This window comes from Theropithecus gelada, chromosome 4 (assembly GCF_003255815.1).
Source record: "Theropithecus gelada isolate Dixy chromosome 4, Tgel_1.0, whole genome shotgun sequence".
NCBI classification, from domain to species: domain Eukaryota; kingdom Metazoa; phylum Chordata; class Mammalia; order Primates; family Cercopithecidae; genus Theropithecus; species Theropithecus gelada.
The window spans coordinates 136,254,929-136,268,649 of NC_037671.1; the positions used below are offsets into that span (position 1 = coordinate 136,254,929).

At 45.6% G+C, this 13,721-nt stretch overlaps 1 protein-coding gene and 1 non-coding gene across 2 annotated transcripts; one reads left to right on the forward strand and one right to left on the reverse strand.

Moving 5' to 3' along the window:
- Window positions 1-1,762: 1,762 nt before the first annotated feature.
- Window positions 1,763-1,863, reverse strand: LOC112624010. The gene has a single exon (XR_003119340.1). It is a non-coding gene; the product is annotated as a small nucleolar RNA U13 (small nucleolar RNA).
- A 2,294-nt stretch (window positions 1,864-4,157) lies between these two features.
- On the forward strand, window positions 4,158-5,086 carry LOC112623810 (histone H3.3-like). The gene has a single exon (XM_025384480.1). It carries the CDS (start codon window positions 4,158-4,160, stop codon window positions 4,566-4,568), a length of 411 nt encoding a protein of 136 aa, XP_025240265.1. The 3' UTR covers window positions 4,569-5,086.
- Window positions 5,087-13,721: the final 8,635 nt, after the last annotated feature.

The window sequence follows — 13,721 nt, forward strand, 5'->3', positions numbered from 1 at the left end:
GGAGGTACTTGAGATAGTTGCATTTATCAAAAGAGGGCATGAGAATCGAGGTGGGGCATCCTGAAGTGTGGCCAGCCCAGGGAGAGGGCACTGGCCACCATTCCACGTGGAGACATTCTGACAAGGATGAGGTAGGGGACAGGAATAAAGCTAGTGGAAGTTTTCAGTATATTTTCGGAACAGCTTCATCTATAAAACCAGGGGCTTGCCCTGAAAAACGGTCCCTTGTGCCCTGTAAGTCTGTGATCCGCTGAGACTCTCTGCTGGAGGCCAGGCTCATCAAACCCAACAGCGTGGCACCTCCTTGAAATGCTGGTGTGAAGGCCCAGGCCCTGCAGCCTCAAATCAAGTAGGAGAAGGGCTGTGAGCTGGGCATACTCACCCAGTGTGATGGGAGTCAGGTCCCCAGATCCCCAGCCCAGCTTCATGGCTGTTCCCAGGACACTCCTCACAGATCACAAGTCCCTGTTGGATCAGGGACTTGGCTTTCACAACAGTTGAGTCATGCCAAGTCCGCCTGACCTGCCTGGTTGCTTCTCCAGCAGCTGAAGGCCCCATGCCGAGGCTGCCCTGCTGCCCTGCCTAGAGGGGAGGATCTGCAGCCATGCCCTGGCGTGTCTGCTCACCAGCTCCCTTCTGTGTCCCTCCTCGCCAGCAGGGGCAGACTATGAGACGGTTGACAGGGATGTCCAGATCAGAGTTGAAGGCAGGAGCCTTCCATGGCTAGGCCACTGGGGCTGGGGCAAGAGGGACTGAAAAGGAACCCGAAGTATGCCATGCAATTGTTCTGTGGCCAGAAGTTTCCAGCAGGAGGCAAAGGAGAGGAGAAAAGGGCATACATGACTGAATGCTCTATTCCCCCAAAATTCATAGTTAGAATCCTAACCCCCCATGTGACGGTATTAGGAGGTGGGGACTTTGGGAGGTGATTAGGTCATGAGAGCAGAGCCCTTGCAAATGGGAGCAGAGCCCCTATGAAAGAGACCCCAGAGAGCTCCCTGTTCCCCTCCACCAGGTGAGGACACAGAAAGAAGCCACCATCTCTGAACCAGGAAGCAGGCCCACAACAGACACCAAACCTGCTGGTGCCTTGATCTTGGACTGCCCAGCCTCCAGAGCTGTAAGAAATAAATTTCTAGCTGGGTATGATGGCTCACACCTATAATCCCAGCTACTTGTGAGGCTGAGGCAGGGGGATCACTTTAGGCCAGGAGTTTGAGACCAGCCTGGGCAACACAGAGAGACCCCATCTCTAAAAAGGTAAAAACAGGCCAGGCGTGGTGGCTCACACCTGTAATCCTAGCACTTTGGGAGGCTGAGGTGGGTGGATCATCTGAGGTTAGGAGTTCAAGACCAGCCCGGCCAATAGGGTGAAACCCCGTCCCTACTAAAAATACAAAAAATTAGCCAGGTGTGGTGGCACATGCCTGTAATCCCAGCTACTGGGGAGGCTGAGGCAGGAGAATTGCTTGAACCTGGGAGACGGAGGTTGCAGTGAGCTGAGATTGCTCCACTGCACTCTAGCCTGGGTGACCAAGTGAGACTCTGCTTCAAAAAAACAAAACAAAACAAAGATAAAAACAACAACAAAAAATTCTGTTGTTTATAAGCCACCCAGTCTATGGTATTTTTGTTATAGCAGCCGAATGGACTAAGACATGTTCAATGACAAATTCATGACCTTCTGCCTGAGAAAGCTTATTCAGTAAGTCTGGGAGGGGCTGAGAAACCTGCATTTTTCTTCTTCTTTTTTTTTTTTTCATGTCAGACAGGTAATGTGCAGACATGGTAACAAGGTTCAAGGGTGACACATCTCACACATAGGCATAAACATCCAATTGTCATGTTTAAGAACTGAAGGATCAAAGCCTGCATTTTAAAAGATTATCTTAGTCCAGGTGTGGTGGCTCGTGCCTGTAATCCCAGCACTTTGGGAGGCTAAGACGGGAGGATCACCTGAGGTCAGAAGTTCGAGACCAGCCTGGCCAACATGGAAAAACCCCATCTCTACTAAAAATACAAAAATTAGTTGGGCCTGGTGGCGTTTGCCTGTAATCCCAGCTAGTCGGGAGGCTAAAGCAGGAGAATCACTTGAACATGGGAGGCAGAGGTTGCAGTGAGCCGAGATCATGCCATTGCACTCCAGCCTGGGCTGAAAGATTCTCTTAGATCATGCACAGGCAAATTTGAGAATGGTGATTTTAGATTAACCTGGTTGGGGTTTGTTCAGAAAGCTTGGTCAGAGGTCAGTGTGAGAAAGCAGACTTTGTTTCAGCTGTTAGGAGTTTCCCTCCCTGGGATAAGGGGCAAGGGCTTGATTCACCTTGTGACCTAGAACCTCAAAACCAGCTCCTTGGTACAGAGCCAGGCTGGAAGTGCAGCTTGAACAGCATCCCCAGGGCTGAGCCCCAGGCACAAGGCCCCGGAGGGGCTGCCAGGCCCACATCTGCAGTCGAGATTCTTACTGGGAAATTCTTACATGTTTGCAAAACGCAGCTAATGTTTCACGCACCGTCTGCATGAGCAGCTGCTTTCTATTCTTGACGTGGGCCATAGGATCTCGAACCAGAATGGACGTGTGTCCACATGTAATACAGACACTCCCTCTCCTGATAAGTCTGAAGCAGGGTATGTCTGTAACTCCAGCTAAGGTAGGGCTCTGCCGGTTCCCTGATCAACCGCGGAAGTCTAAATCAGGCCTTCTGGGTGTACTAGCCAGTTTCAGCAATAGGCGTGAGTGCTTTAATTTTAGACAGAAGCAATCCTAACACTTACAGCAAAGAGCCTTCCCATCAGGCTAAAAGTTCCAGAAAGTTTTATATTACAGCACCAAATCCAGTGTTACGGTTCCAGTCAGTTCAGGAAATAAAAAGTCTACAATTTATTTGGGTCTCTAAGACTCAGAACTCCTGGCCAAAAATGTGCCCTTTGATCTCATCCCTTTAATCTGAAGTATTCTCTAAACGCATTTCCATTTTAACGAGCACTGCCTTCTACTGGCACAATCCTCTTTACGGAAGAAACTCAGCTTGTGTTTCAGGATTCCAATCCTTGGATTCAATTCAGTGTCATATATCGGCCCTAATGTGTGCCAGGTTCCTACCCTCACTGAGCTTAGTGGCAAGAAGCAAAACTCAAGGACGTATATATACTAACAGCCACAGCCCGCAGTGCTGTGCAGGGACTGCCTTCAAAAGACCAGAGCCAGGAGTGGGGAGTTCTGCGAGGGTGGCCATCGCTAGGCATATGAGTTGGGTCTCAAAGAGTGGATAAGCTTTTAAGAGGAGGAGAGAGGGAAAAAGAACAATCCAGGTAGGAGGAAAGAATGGAGTAGTGCAGAGCATGCTTGCAGAGTTGTGGGTAACTCAGCGTAGCCAGGAGATAAGGCAAGCGTGATGGTGGAGGTGATGGGACAGATGAGCCTGGCCAGACAGTGGAGCCAGACTGTAGTGGGCCAGACTCCCTCGGATTTGCTCAAGTAAAGAGCTGATGTACACAGTGCTTCAGAGGAATCTCACAGAAATGGTGCGGGGCAGCATGATTGGACCTCCAGATGCTAGAGTGTGGACAGTAGCTATTCCCAGTCACTCTCTCTGGTGGCCCACAGTTTCTTGCCACTGCTTCTCTCTGCACGCTGTGTCCTCCGATCCCCCATAGGGCAACTCTGGCCCTGACTCAAGCCAACCTGTAGGCCAAGCATTTGTCACCACAGTCTCTTGATTCTTGGTTCCAACTCGACAGAGACAATTTGATTAGCCAGTGGCCAATGGACTGTCTGTCCCCTGGTCAGGTGTCTACCCCTCGAATATCAGCTGTTCTGGTTGGGGGGCAGGGTAGGGGTGTTATACAGTGAAAACATAACCTACTGGGCTCACCCTTCAATAGAAGGGATAGTGTGTGTGGAAGTTGAAAGAAAGAGGCATGGCTGGGCAGGTCCTCCAAAGAGGTCTCCTTCTACTACAGATAGTCAGTGGGAACTATCACTTTTTTTGAGGAGGAAAATAACATAATTGAGGCTGTACTTCTGGAAGATTACTTTCTACCATGTGAAGGATAAGACTGAAGGGGAAGCCGTTGCTCTCCAACGCCAGCACCGCCTCTCGCTCGCCGAGCTCCAGCCGAAGGAGAAGGGGGGTAAGTAAGGAGGTCTCTGTACCATGGCTCCTACAAAGCAGACTACCTGCAAATCGACCGGTGGTAAAGCACCCAGGAAGCAACTGGTTACAAAAGCCGCTCGCAAGAGTGCGCCCTCTACTGGAGGGGTGAAGAAACCTCATCGTTACAGGCCTGGTACTGTGGCACTCTGTGAAATTAGACGTTATCAGAAGTCCACTGAACTTCTGATTCGCAAACTTCCTTTCCAGCGTCTGGTGCGAGAAATTGCTCAGGACTTTAAAACAGATCTGCGCTTCCAGAGCGCAGCTATTGGTGCTTTGCAGGAGGCAAGTGAGGCCTATCTGGTTGGCCTTTTTGAAGACACCCACCTGTGTGCTATCCATGCCAAACGTGTAACAATTATGCCAAAAGACATCCAGCTAGCACGCCGCATACGTGGAGAACGTGCTTAAGAATCCACTATGATGGGAAACATTCATTCTCAAAAAAAAAAAAAAAAAAAAATTCTCTTCTTCTTGTTATTGGTAGTTCTGAACGTTAGATATTTTTTTTCCATGGGGTCAAAAGGCACCTAAGTATATGATTGCGAGTGGAAAAATAGGGGACAGAAATCAGGTATTGGCAGTTTTTCCATTTTCATTTGTGTGTGAATTTTTAATATAAATGCAGAGGCGTAAAGCATTAATGCAAGTTAAAATGTTTCAGTGAACAAGTTTCAGCGGTTCAACTTTATAATAATTATAAATAAACCTGTTAAATTTTTCTGGACAATGCCACCATGTGAATTTTTTTAAAACAAGTAAATTTCTTATTGACGGCAACTAAATGGTGTTTGTAGCATTTTTATCATACAGTAGATTCCATCCATTCACTATACTTTTCTAACTGAGTTGTCCTACATGCAAGCACATGTTTTTAATGTTGTCTGTCTTCTGTGCTGTTCCTGTAAGCTTGCTATTAAAATACATTAAACTATTAAAAAAAAAAAGACTGAAGGGGAAGGGGAAGTTGCCTACACGTATCAAAACATCTACCATGTGCCATATACTTGGCACATGTATCTACTGTATACCTGGCCCCTATGATGCTAGATACTATTTGCATATTACTTTTCCTAGTTTTCACAAGAGCCCATTTTATTTATGAGAAAACTGTAGTCTCAGTGCTTTGGGAGGTTCAGGTGGGAGGATTACTTGAGTCCAGAAGTTTGAGACCTGCCTGGAAAACACACACACACACACACACACACACACAGAGTTCACTGGGTGTGATGGTGCATGCCTGTAGTCCTAGCCCCAGAGAGGCGGAGGTGGAAGGACGGTTTGAGCCCAGGAGTTAGAGGTTACAGTGATGAGCTATGATTGTACCACTTTATTCCACCCTGGGTGACACAGCAACCCTGTCTCTTTAAAAAATTAATAAATAGCCCAGGCGTGGTGGCTCAAGCCTGTAATCCCAGCACTTTGAGAGGCCGAGATGGGTGGATCGCCTGAGATCAGGAGTTCGAGACCAACCTGGCCAACATAGTGAAAGACCGTCTTTACTAAAAATACAAAAAATTAGCCAGGCGTGGTGGTGTGTGCCTATAATCCCAGCTACTCGGGAGGCTGAGGCAGGAGAATCACTCGAACCGGGGAGGCAGAGGTTGCAGTGAGCTGAGAACATGCCATTGCACTCCAGCCTGGGCAACAAGAGCGAAACTCCATCTCAAAATAATAATAATAATAATAATAATAATAAATTAAAAATAAAAGAGGCCAGGAGGGAAAGTGAAATAACCTCCCCAAAGTCACACAGCTAGTTAGTCAATGGTAGAATTGTGATTTGAACTTAGAAGCTGTCCAGACTTGAAATCCACACCAACCAGGAAATCTACCGGGATGGCCTCGTGTGCCTCGCTGCAGGAGGTGTGAGTTCGGACTGAGCTTGTCATCTTCTGCCTCTTTTCTATTCCTCTTCCGTATCATCATCCTCTTAGTCACCTAAGCCCAAATCTCTCTAAATCTCAGTCTCTTTGTCTGTAGAACAGAGATAATAATAATGAATCACAAAGGTTGTTGTGAGAATTAACTGAGAGGATTCTCATGAAGTGCTTAGCACCGTGCATGATGCTATGGTGTTGCCAGCTGTCCCCAACCTTTTTGGCACCAGCACCAGTTTCGTGGAAGACAATTTTTCCATGGCCTGGGGTGGGCATGGGGGTGGAGGAAGGGTTTCGGGATGAAACCATTCCACCTCAGATCATCAGGCATTAGCTTTTCATAAGGAGCCCTCAACCTAGATCCCTCACATGCACAGTTCATAATAGGGTTCAGCCTCCTGTGAGAATCTGATGTCACTGCTAATCTGACAGGAGGTGGAGCTCAGGCGGTAATGCTCACCCACCCGCCGCTCACCTCCTGCTGTGCAGCCCAGTTCCTAACAGGACACGGATTGGTACCAGTCCGTGGCCCAAGGGTTGGGGACCCCTGGTGTCTGCAGAATTGACAGAAAGAGCAATTGATTGGCTGTGGGGAACTCCAGGAGTATGACTTGGCGTTTTAAATATCTAATACAGGAGCTGGCAACCTTTTTCTGAAAAGGGCCAGTAAGTATTTTTGGCGTTGTAGGTCACACAGTCTCTGTTGCAACTACTCGACTTTACCATTGTTGGGCAAAACCAGCCATGGACAAGACACAAATGAATGAGTGTGCTGTGTTCCAAGGAAACGTTATATACAAAAACAAGCAGGGGCCGACTGGACCCAGGGGTTGTCTTTTGCTGCCTCATGGTCTTTGCTCTGCCTCGTCTTATGAGAGCGAGGCCATGTCTGTTTAGTTCATCGATTTTTCTCCAGGGTCTAGTGCGGTGCCTGGCACGTAGTAGACATTCCATAAATATTTATTAAAGGAATGATTAAATGAGAGAAAACAAACAAGCAAGAACAAAAGAAAGACTGAGAAGAGACAAAACTTTGGGATCACGTGGATATCTGTTACAGGGTTCTGTGTGGGAAATAGAAACCACGCGAGGGGTTTTAACCAAAAAAGAATATAACATGAAGAATTGCAAACTTGTTGGAAGGGCTGGAAGACAGGGCTCTAGGCTGGGCCTCCAAGGATGGCTCCCATAATGTGGTAAAATCAATCTGCCAGGGGAGCTGTCACTCTGCCACAATCAGGAAGGAGGACTCAGGAAGCTGCCATTGGGACTGTTGACTGCAAGAACACCATGGCTACAAGACAAGGCCAGAAAGTGGTCAGAAAGCCAGGAACAGCATGAATTACTGCCACCACCGCATTTGCTAGGCAGAGGAACCTAGCCACTGCCACGTCCACAAGATTCTTGATGCCCATGAAGCTGGAGAGTGGCTACCAGTAGCTCTATGATCTTGCTTTGTGGCAGAAAGTAGCCAAAAGCTGCAAGACATTGGCCTCTGCCTTCCAAGCTTTGGGCACATATGTCTAATTGGTGTAGCTTAACTCACAATCATGATCCTAATGAAAAGAGACTCTAGGCAGTGTAGTTTTTAGCTTCCTAGACTCTGCAGCACCAGGAGGCACCCTAGAAAGATGTGGGAATGGATTCATGCAACATTTAGCATGGAGTATACATTCTAGTGATTGATTGCTACAAAGTAAACTATCCCAAGCCTTAATGGCTTAAAGCCACAGTCATCTGTTTTGTTCAGAAATTTGAAATTTGGGCAGAGCTGGGTGGGTCCAGCTTGTCCTTACTTAATGATGAGTCAGCTGGGGTAGTTCAACATAGGCACCACCGTGTGAGCAAGTCCACGCACACATGGGAGCCCAAGTGGAGAGGAACCAAAGCCCCTATCAGTAGCCCCAGCTGAACTCCTGAGGTCAACAGCGGGCATCAGTGTAGCAGCGTGTTGATGAAGAGCCATTGTGAAATGCGAGAGCCATCGTGACAGCAGCTCCTCCAGCCACACCCCAGCTGCCCTAGCTGAGGCCGCATGGAACAAGGGTGGGCTGGCCTCAATGAGTCCTGCTCAGATTGCAGATTCGTGATCAAAACAAATGACTGTTTCTATTTCTGCTACTAAGTTTTGGAGTGGTTTGTTATGTAGTGAGAGATCACCAGTACGTGCAGGTTGTGCTGAATGGGAAGGAGGGAGGGGAACAGATGGGGCAATCAACAAGAAATGAAGCCGCCAAAGCCAGAGAGGGGTAATGGCTGACCTGAATGTAAGCTAGGTCCACCTCCCCCTGCACCCCAACATTCAGCCTTACCAGCTTTCTAACTTGGATGCTTCCTGAAAATCAACCAAGTGTGGTGTGGGTTGTATCTGCCAGGTAGCAGGTCAAAGCTTGGGCGGAATGCTGGAAGAGCCCTCTGATCTCATAGGTACTGACTGCTGTGTGGGGACTCTGTCTCTCCTGGAAACTGCCCCTCAGCAATCTCTGACCGTGGTGGAAGATTTAGATTTTGAAATGGCAAACTGTCATGAAAAGGCAAGACTGACCTATGGTGGTTGTGATTTTTACACAGGGTTCCAGGAGAGTTCAGGTGATTTCAAACAACAGGGTTGTCACATATAGTTGTGCCAGTTGCGTACTGCACAATTCTAGGGGGCAACATTCACATTCTAGTCATTATCCTTTTGCATATTTATTACAACAATTTCCTGGCAGATGGCAGCAAAGTGTCTTGAGGCAGGGTAGCCTTTTCGATTTGCATAAAGGCGATTTATAGCAAGTGGCAGGAGGCATAGGTACAAAACTAGTATCTAATAAATCTTCAGCCAGTAGCAGTGGTTGGGGATAGAGATGGAAGGAGTGGGGAGGAGTATTAGGATTAGGGAAGGTCCTTTTGCTTAACCAGAATGGGCACCCAACAGATAAGAAGTGTTGAGATTTGTGGGGTTCAAAGTTCAGTGTCGGGGGACCAGCAAGTTTGTAGAAGAGACAGGAATTAGTCCAACAAAGGAAACAGGTTTGCCCTGAAAGGTAGAACTCTAAGGGCTGAATTTATTTTAAAAAAAATTTTTTTTTTTTTTTCCAGAGACAGGGTCTTGCTTTCTTGCCCAGGCTGGAGCAGTGGCATAATCATAGCTCACTGCTGCAGCCTTGACCTCCAGGGCTCAAGTGATCCCCTCTCACCTCAGTCTCCTGAGCAGCTGGAACTATAGTTGTGTGCCACCATGCCCTACTACATTTTCGATTTTAATTTTTTTTAGAGACATCTGCCTATGTCACCCAGGCTGTTCTCGAACCCCTGACCTCAAGCCATCCTTCCGCCTCAGCCTTCCAAATAGCTGAGATTACAGGCATGAGACACTGTGTAAGGGCTGAGTTTAATAAGTAGATAATGATCTTTTGTGGAGAGATGGGGATGAAGAGAATTAATGAATATATAAGTAAAAATGTCATGATTCTAATGAGATTGGGGAGCAAGGGGAGAGGAGTAGGGAAAAGGAGGAGAGGAAGAGATATGAACCTCAGCTGACAAGGCTGTGCCCTGTTGAAGTGAAGGGTATCTGGTACACCTACAAATTCCTGCCCACCTTCAACCATTCTGGATCTGAAAATCTACATTAGTCATGAACAAATATCACAATTCACAGCAACAGAGCAGCTTCTGACTGTCAAGGTGGATTACATGATATCTTTTCATTCCAACTGATTGTAGATTGCAAAACCTTTACAACTGGAACAATATTCTCCATTTTGCATTTGATTCTGAAACAGAATCCCAGCCAAGCACAGCTTTTTGTTTTATCTGTGTGTCTTCCAAGGTCTCCTTTGCCTGCATGCATATTGCTTTTGTTCTCGGCTTGCTGTTTTAACTATAGCTTTGCTACATTTCCATTTTTCCCCCCACTATTCAAAACAAGTACTTATTTGAATTAGAGCAGAAAAATACTGAATAGAATGAAGCATTGCTTTCCCCCCTCTCATGGTGAGGTCATGGTTTAGTGGTAGCAATGACAATGATTAATGCTTTGCACTTTCATTTAGAGAACTTCAGGAAAGGGTAAACAAATATTTTCCCAAATTTGCAGGTGAGAGGAGGAAGGTGAAGTGGCTTAGGAAAGATTGTGCTGATTACTGTCTGATTTCTCTTCCCCTTCCCAATTATCTTACAAATTATGCTTTGGTGAAAAGTCCTAGAGCTGCTCATCTTTTAAATCAAACTAAAGTCCACTGAAGTAGGAAAATTATGCATTTTGCATAAATGAGGTGGGCAAATTATTATTCGATTTTTAACAGGGTTTTCCTATCACTTTCCTCTGCACAATGTAATATGGTTAATTTACCAGAAAGCATTGTTATTCATTCCTGAATTCTCTAGCTAACTGCTGCCATTTGCTTACCATTTCCTCCCTCTCTGGGAATTGACAGACCTTCCGGCTCCATTGGGGTGGTTGGGGTTCCTGAGCAATCTCTAGAGGCTTGGCTTCCCTCCTGGTGTCTTCCAATGTTTACCCCTTGGGAGGAGTCTAAAAAAAAATGAAAGGATTCACATACCTGGATTTAGTTTATGAGTGGCTTAAATGAATCCTTTGTAAACACACACCAAAGAAAAAAAAAAGATGAAATCTCTTGCTATTTAGTGATATTTCCCCACAGGACTATGTCTATGCTTTTCATTAAAAACACTATCTGAATAATACCCGCTTCATTCTCTCTCACTTCCAATTAGCTACTCATTGATTATTACATAGTAAGCATTTGATAATTAACTAAAGGAAAACTATCCAGAACAAAACAACCAGAACACCAGGCAACTGCTAGTATATACCTTCCATCATGAATGTACGTATTGCATGATGATTCAAGCGAAACAGCCTGGCTAGTAAGTGGAAAAATGACAATGGATTTGTAAATAGGAGAAAACCTCCCACTAGCTGTTATTGAGAGGTAGTAAGGAGTTATTGTTATTCCAAGCTTCTTCCTAGCAATTCTTTTATTCTCATACTTTATGAGAATATGAATATGAATATGAATATATTTCAGACCATATCCTAATCGAGACACTGGAGCCAACAACCTGCTAAAACCCTCCTCCGTCCCTGAATGCTATTATCTACCATCTCCTCTATTTAGTGGCCACTAATCAGAATACATGGTGTACCTATATACACTGTTAATGGGGTCTGGGGAGAGGAGAGAGAGGGAGAGCGAGAGAGGAGAGAAACAGAGAGACAGAGAGCGACTGAGATTCTTGTGTGTGTACTCTTGGTTTTTCTTCATTGAGACCCATTTGTTTATGTTTTCTGTATTGAAAGCATGAGGTAACCCCAACAGGGGCTAGAAATCAGAAGGAAACAAATCCAAAGGCAAGGAGCGGTAGGCCCTTACTAAGCACTATGTAATCTACTTCCATTTGTCTTTAAGAGAGTCAGGCTTCCAGGAAGCCTCCCCTGCGCGCCCCCATTCTGAGCTAGATGTTACTACTTTGCTAACAACTGTGCTTCTAAGAGAGCTTATTGCAACTATTTTTATGGGTCTTCATCCTTACTAGACTGTGGATATCGTCTCTTTTTGAATTTCTGGAGCTAGGCACAGGGCCTAGCCCATATTAAGTATACAACGGAAATTTGGAGGAGTGAATGGTAAGTCTTTACACCCATCTACAGTCATATCCACCTGCATCCCGTTGCCTTGAATAGCCCTGGAAAGGACTCCTCTCATGCCAGCTTTGGGTTCTTCCTCCAAATGTGTGCAATGTCTTCATCCTTCCTACTCCCACTGGCGGCCATCTTGGTTAAGCAGGCCGACCTGAGCAGACCTCTACTTCCAGGTGGCTCTGATGGCTTTCCTCTTCCTTATCGTCAAACGCCCTCATCTTCTGTCTCATTCTCAGTCACTGGGCACTTTGCTGGGTGAAAAAAGGAAATCAGATGAGAGAATCCACATTAATGGGGGCTAATGTTACCTTTTCCATGTACGATATGGACAACATCTTCACTCTGTGCTTCTCACACAGGGCACATGGCTCCCTGCCTCATGCAAGGGTGTGTCAGGGACACTACAAGCTACAGGCTGGGTAATATGGCACAACTTGATGACTTGGGAAAATAATTTTTATCTGAAGACAAAGATGGATATCTTAGGGAGTAGAATATCAACTTTTCATACAATTACAAAGCTAAAACGAGCCTTTGAAGGCACTTTACCTAAGGCTACAGCCTGGGCAACATAGTAAGACCTTGTCTCTACCAAAAAAAAAAAAACCAAAAAAAAAAAAACAAAAAGAAAAAATTAGCCGAGTGTGGTGGCACACACTTGTAGTCCTAGCTACTTGGGAGCCTGGGGTGGGAGGATGGCTTGAGCCCAAAATGTCAAGGCTGCAGTGAGCCATGATCACATCATTGCACTCTAGCCTGGATAACAGAGTGAGACCCTGTCACCCCCCTGCACCCCCAAACAACAAAGACTGTGGCCAGGCGTGGTGGCACATGCCTGTAGTCCCAGCTACTTGGGAGACTGAAGTGGGAGGATTGCTTGAGGCCAGGAATTTGAATCCAGCCTGGGCAACATAGTGAGATCCCATCTCAAAACCAAATGGAACCAAAATAAGAGTATGTATCACTTGGTGCCATTTACTTCATGCTGCCTCTCAGGTTACAGAGGTACAAGTTTATCCTCACTGGCATTGTGACAGTTCTAGGGAAAGGGTTGGGAAGTATCAGGCTATAGATTGGGCCTTCAATCATATCTGGAACACTGGTGGCCACACGTCCATAATGCTCAGGACTAGCACTGTGGGCAGCATGCTGTCAGTCCCATGGGCTTAGCAGGTTCTTAGGTCAATGTGTCATTCGAAGGTAAACCATTCACCCCACTGGACAGTCGGCCTCATTCACCTAACAGTCCATCCATCAGTCCAGCCAGCATCTGCCAGAAGCTCATCACTGTTTTAGGTGCAGGGAGAATAATGGTGAGCCAATCAGGAAGTTTCTGTTCTCGGGCTCACAATCTGGCAGGGCAAACACATTAGAGCAGAGTAGTATTAAACACAGTGGTGGCATTAAACAGGTTATTGGAGAGTAGTAAGCCGGATGGAGAGGAGCACAGCGTTCTGGCTGTTGAGGAAGCCGTTGTTTGTCACTGGTCACATTTTGTTAGAATGTCCCTGCAACACTGGAAAACCATTTATTTTCAGTGCTCAGAATTAACTTTTAAAATAAAGGTATATTTGTCCCTCCATAGGATTCTGAATATTTTGCATGTTGGGAAAGAATGAGGTATGATTTAGGAGTTTATTATGTATGAAAATTTTCTGGGAATATAGGTGTATATAAATTACAAAGGTCTATTTGATATTTCAAATACAGTAAAGGTACTATTTTTCATTATTTTCTTCTCTGTAGTTATAAACTATTTTTCAGAATTAAAAAAATATATGTAATTGGCAATTGCTTTAGTAATCTATACCCTCTATATCATTTTTAGAATAAGAATGTGTTTAAGCTTCCTTCCCCTGCCCCCAAACCAAAGCCAGTCTCCTCCCTCCCTTCTAACAAATGTTTTTGACAGCATAATTGAATTCCAACAGTATTGTATAATATATAGTGGTAAGAAGGTCAACAAAAGTCATTTAAACCTATTAAAATACCTTTCAGGAACAAACTGACCAAAGGTCATTTTATTCCAAT

Coding starts and splice junctions, on each gene's coding strand:
- LOC112623810 (XM_025384480.1), top strand. CDS start 4,158: ATGGCTCCTACAAAGCAGACTACCTGCAAATCGACCGGTGGTAAAGCA.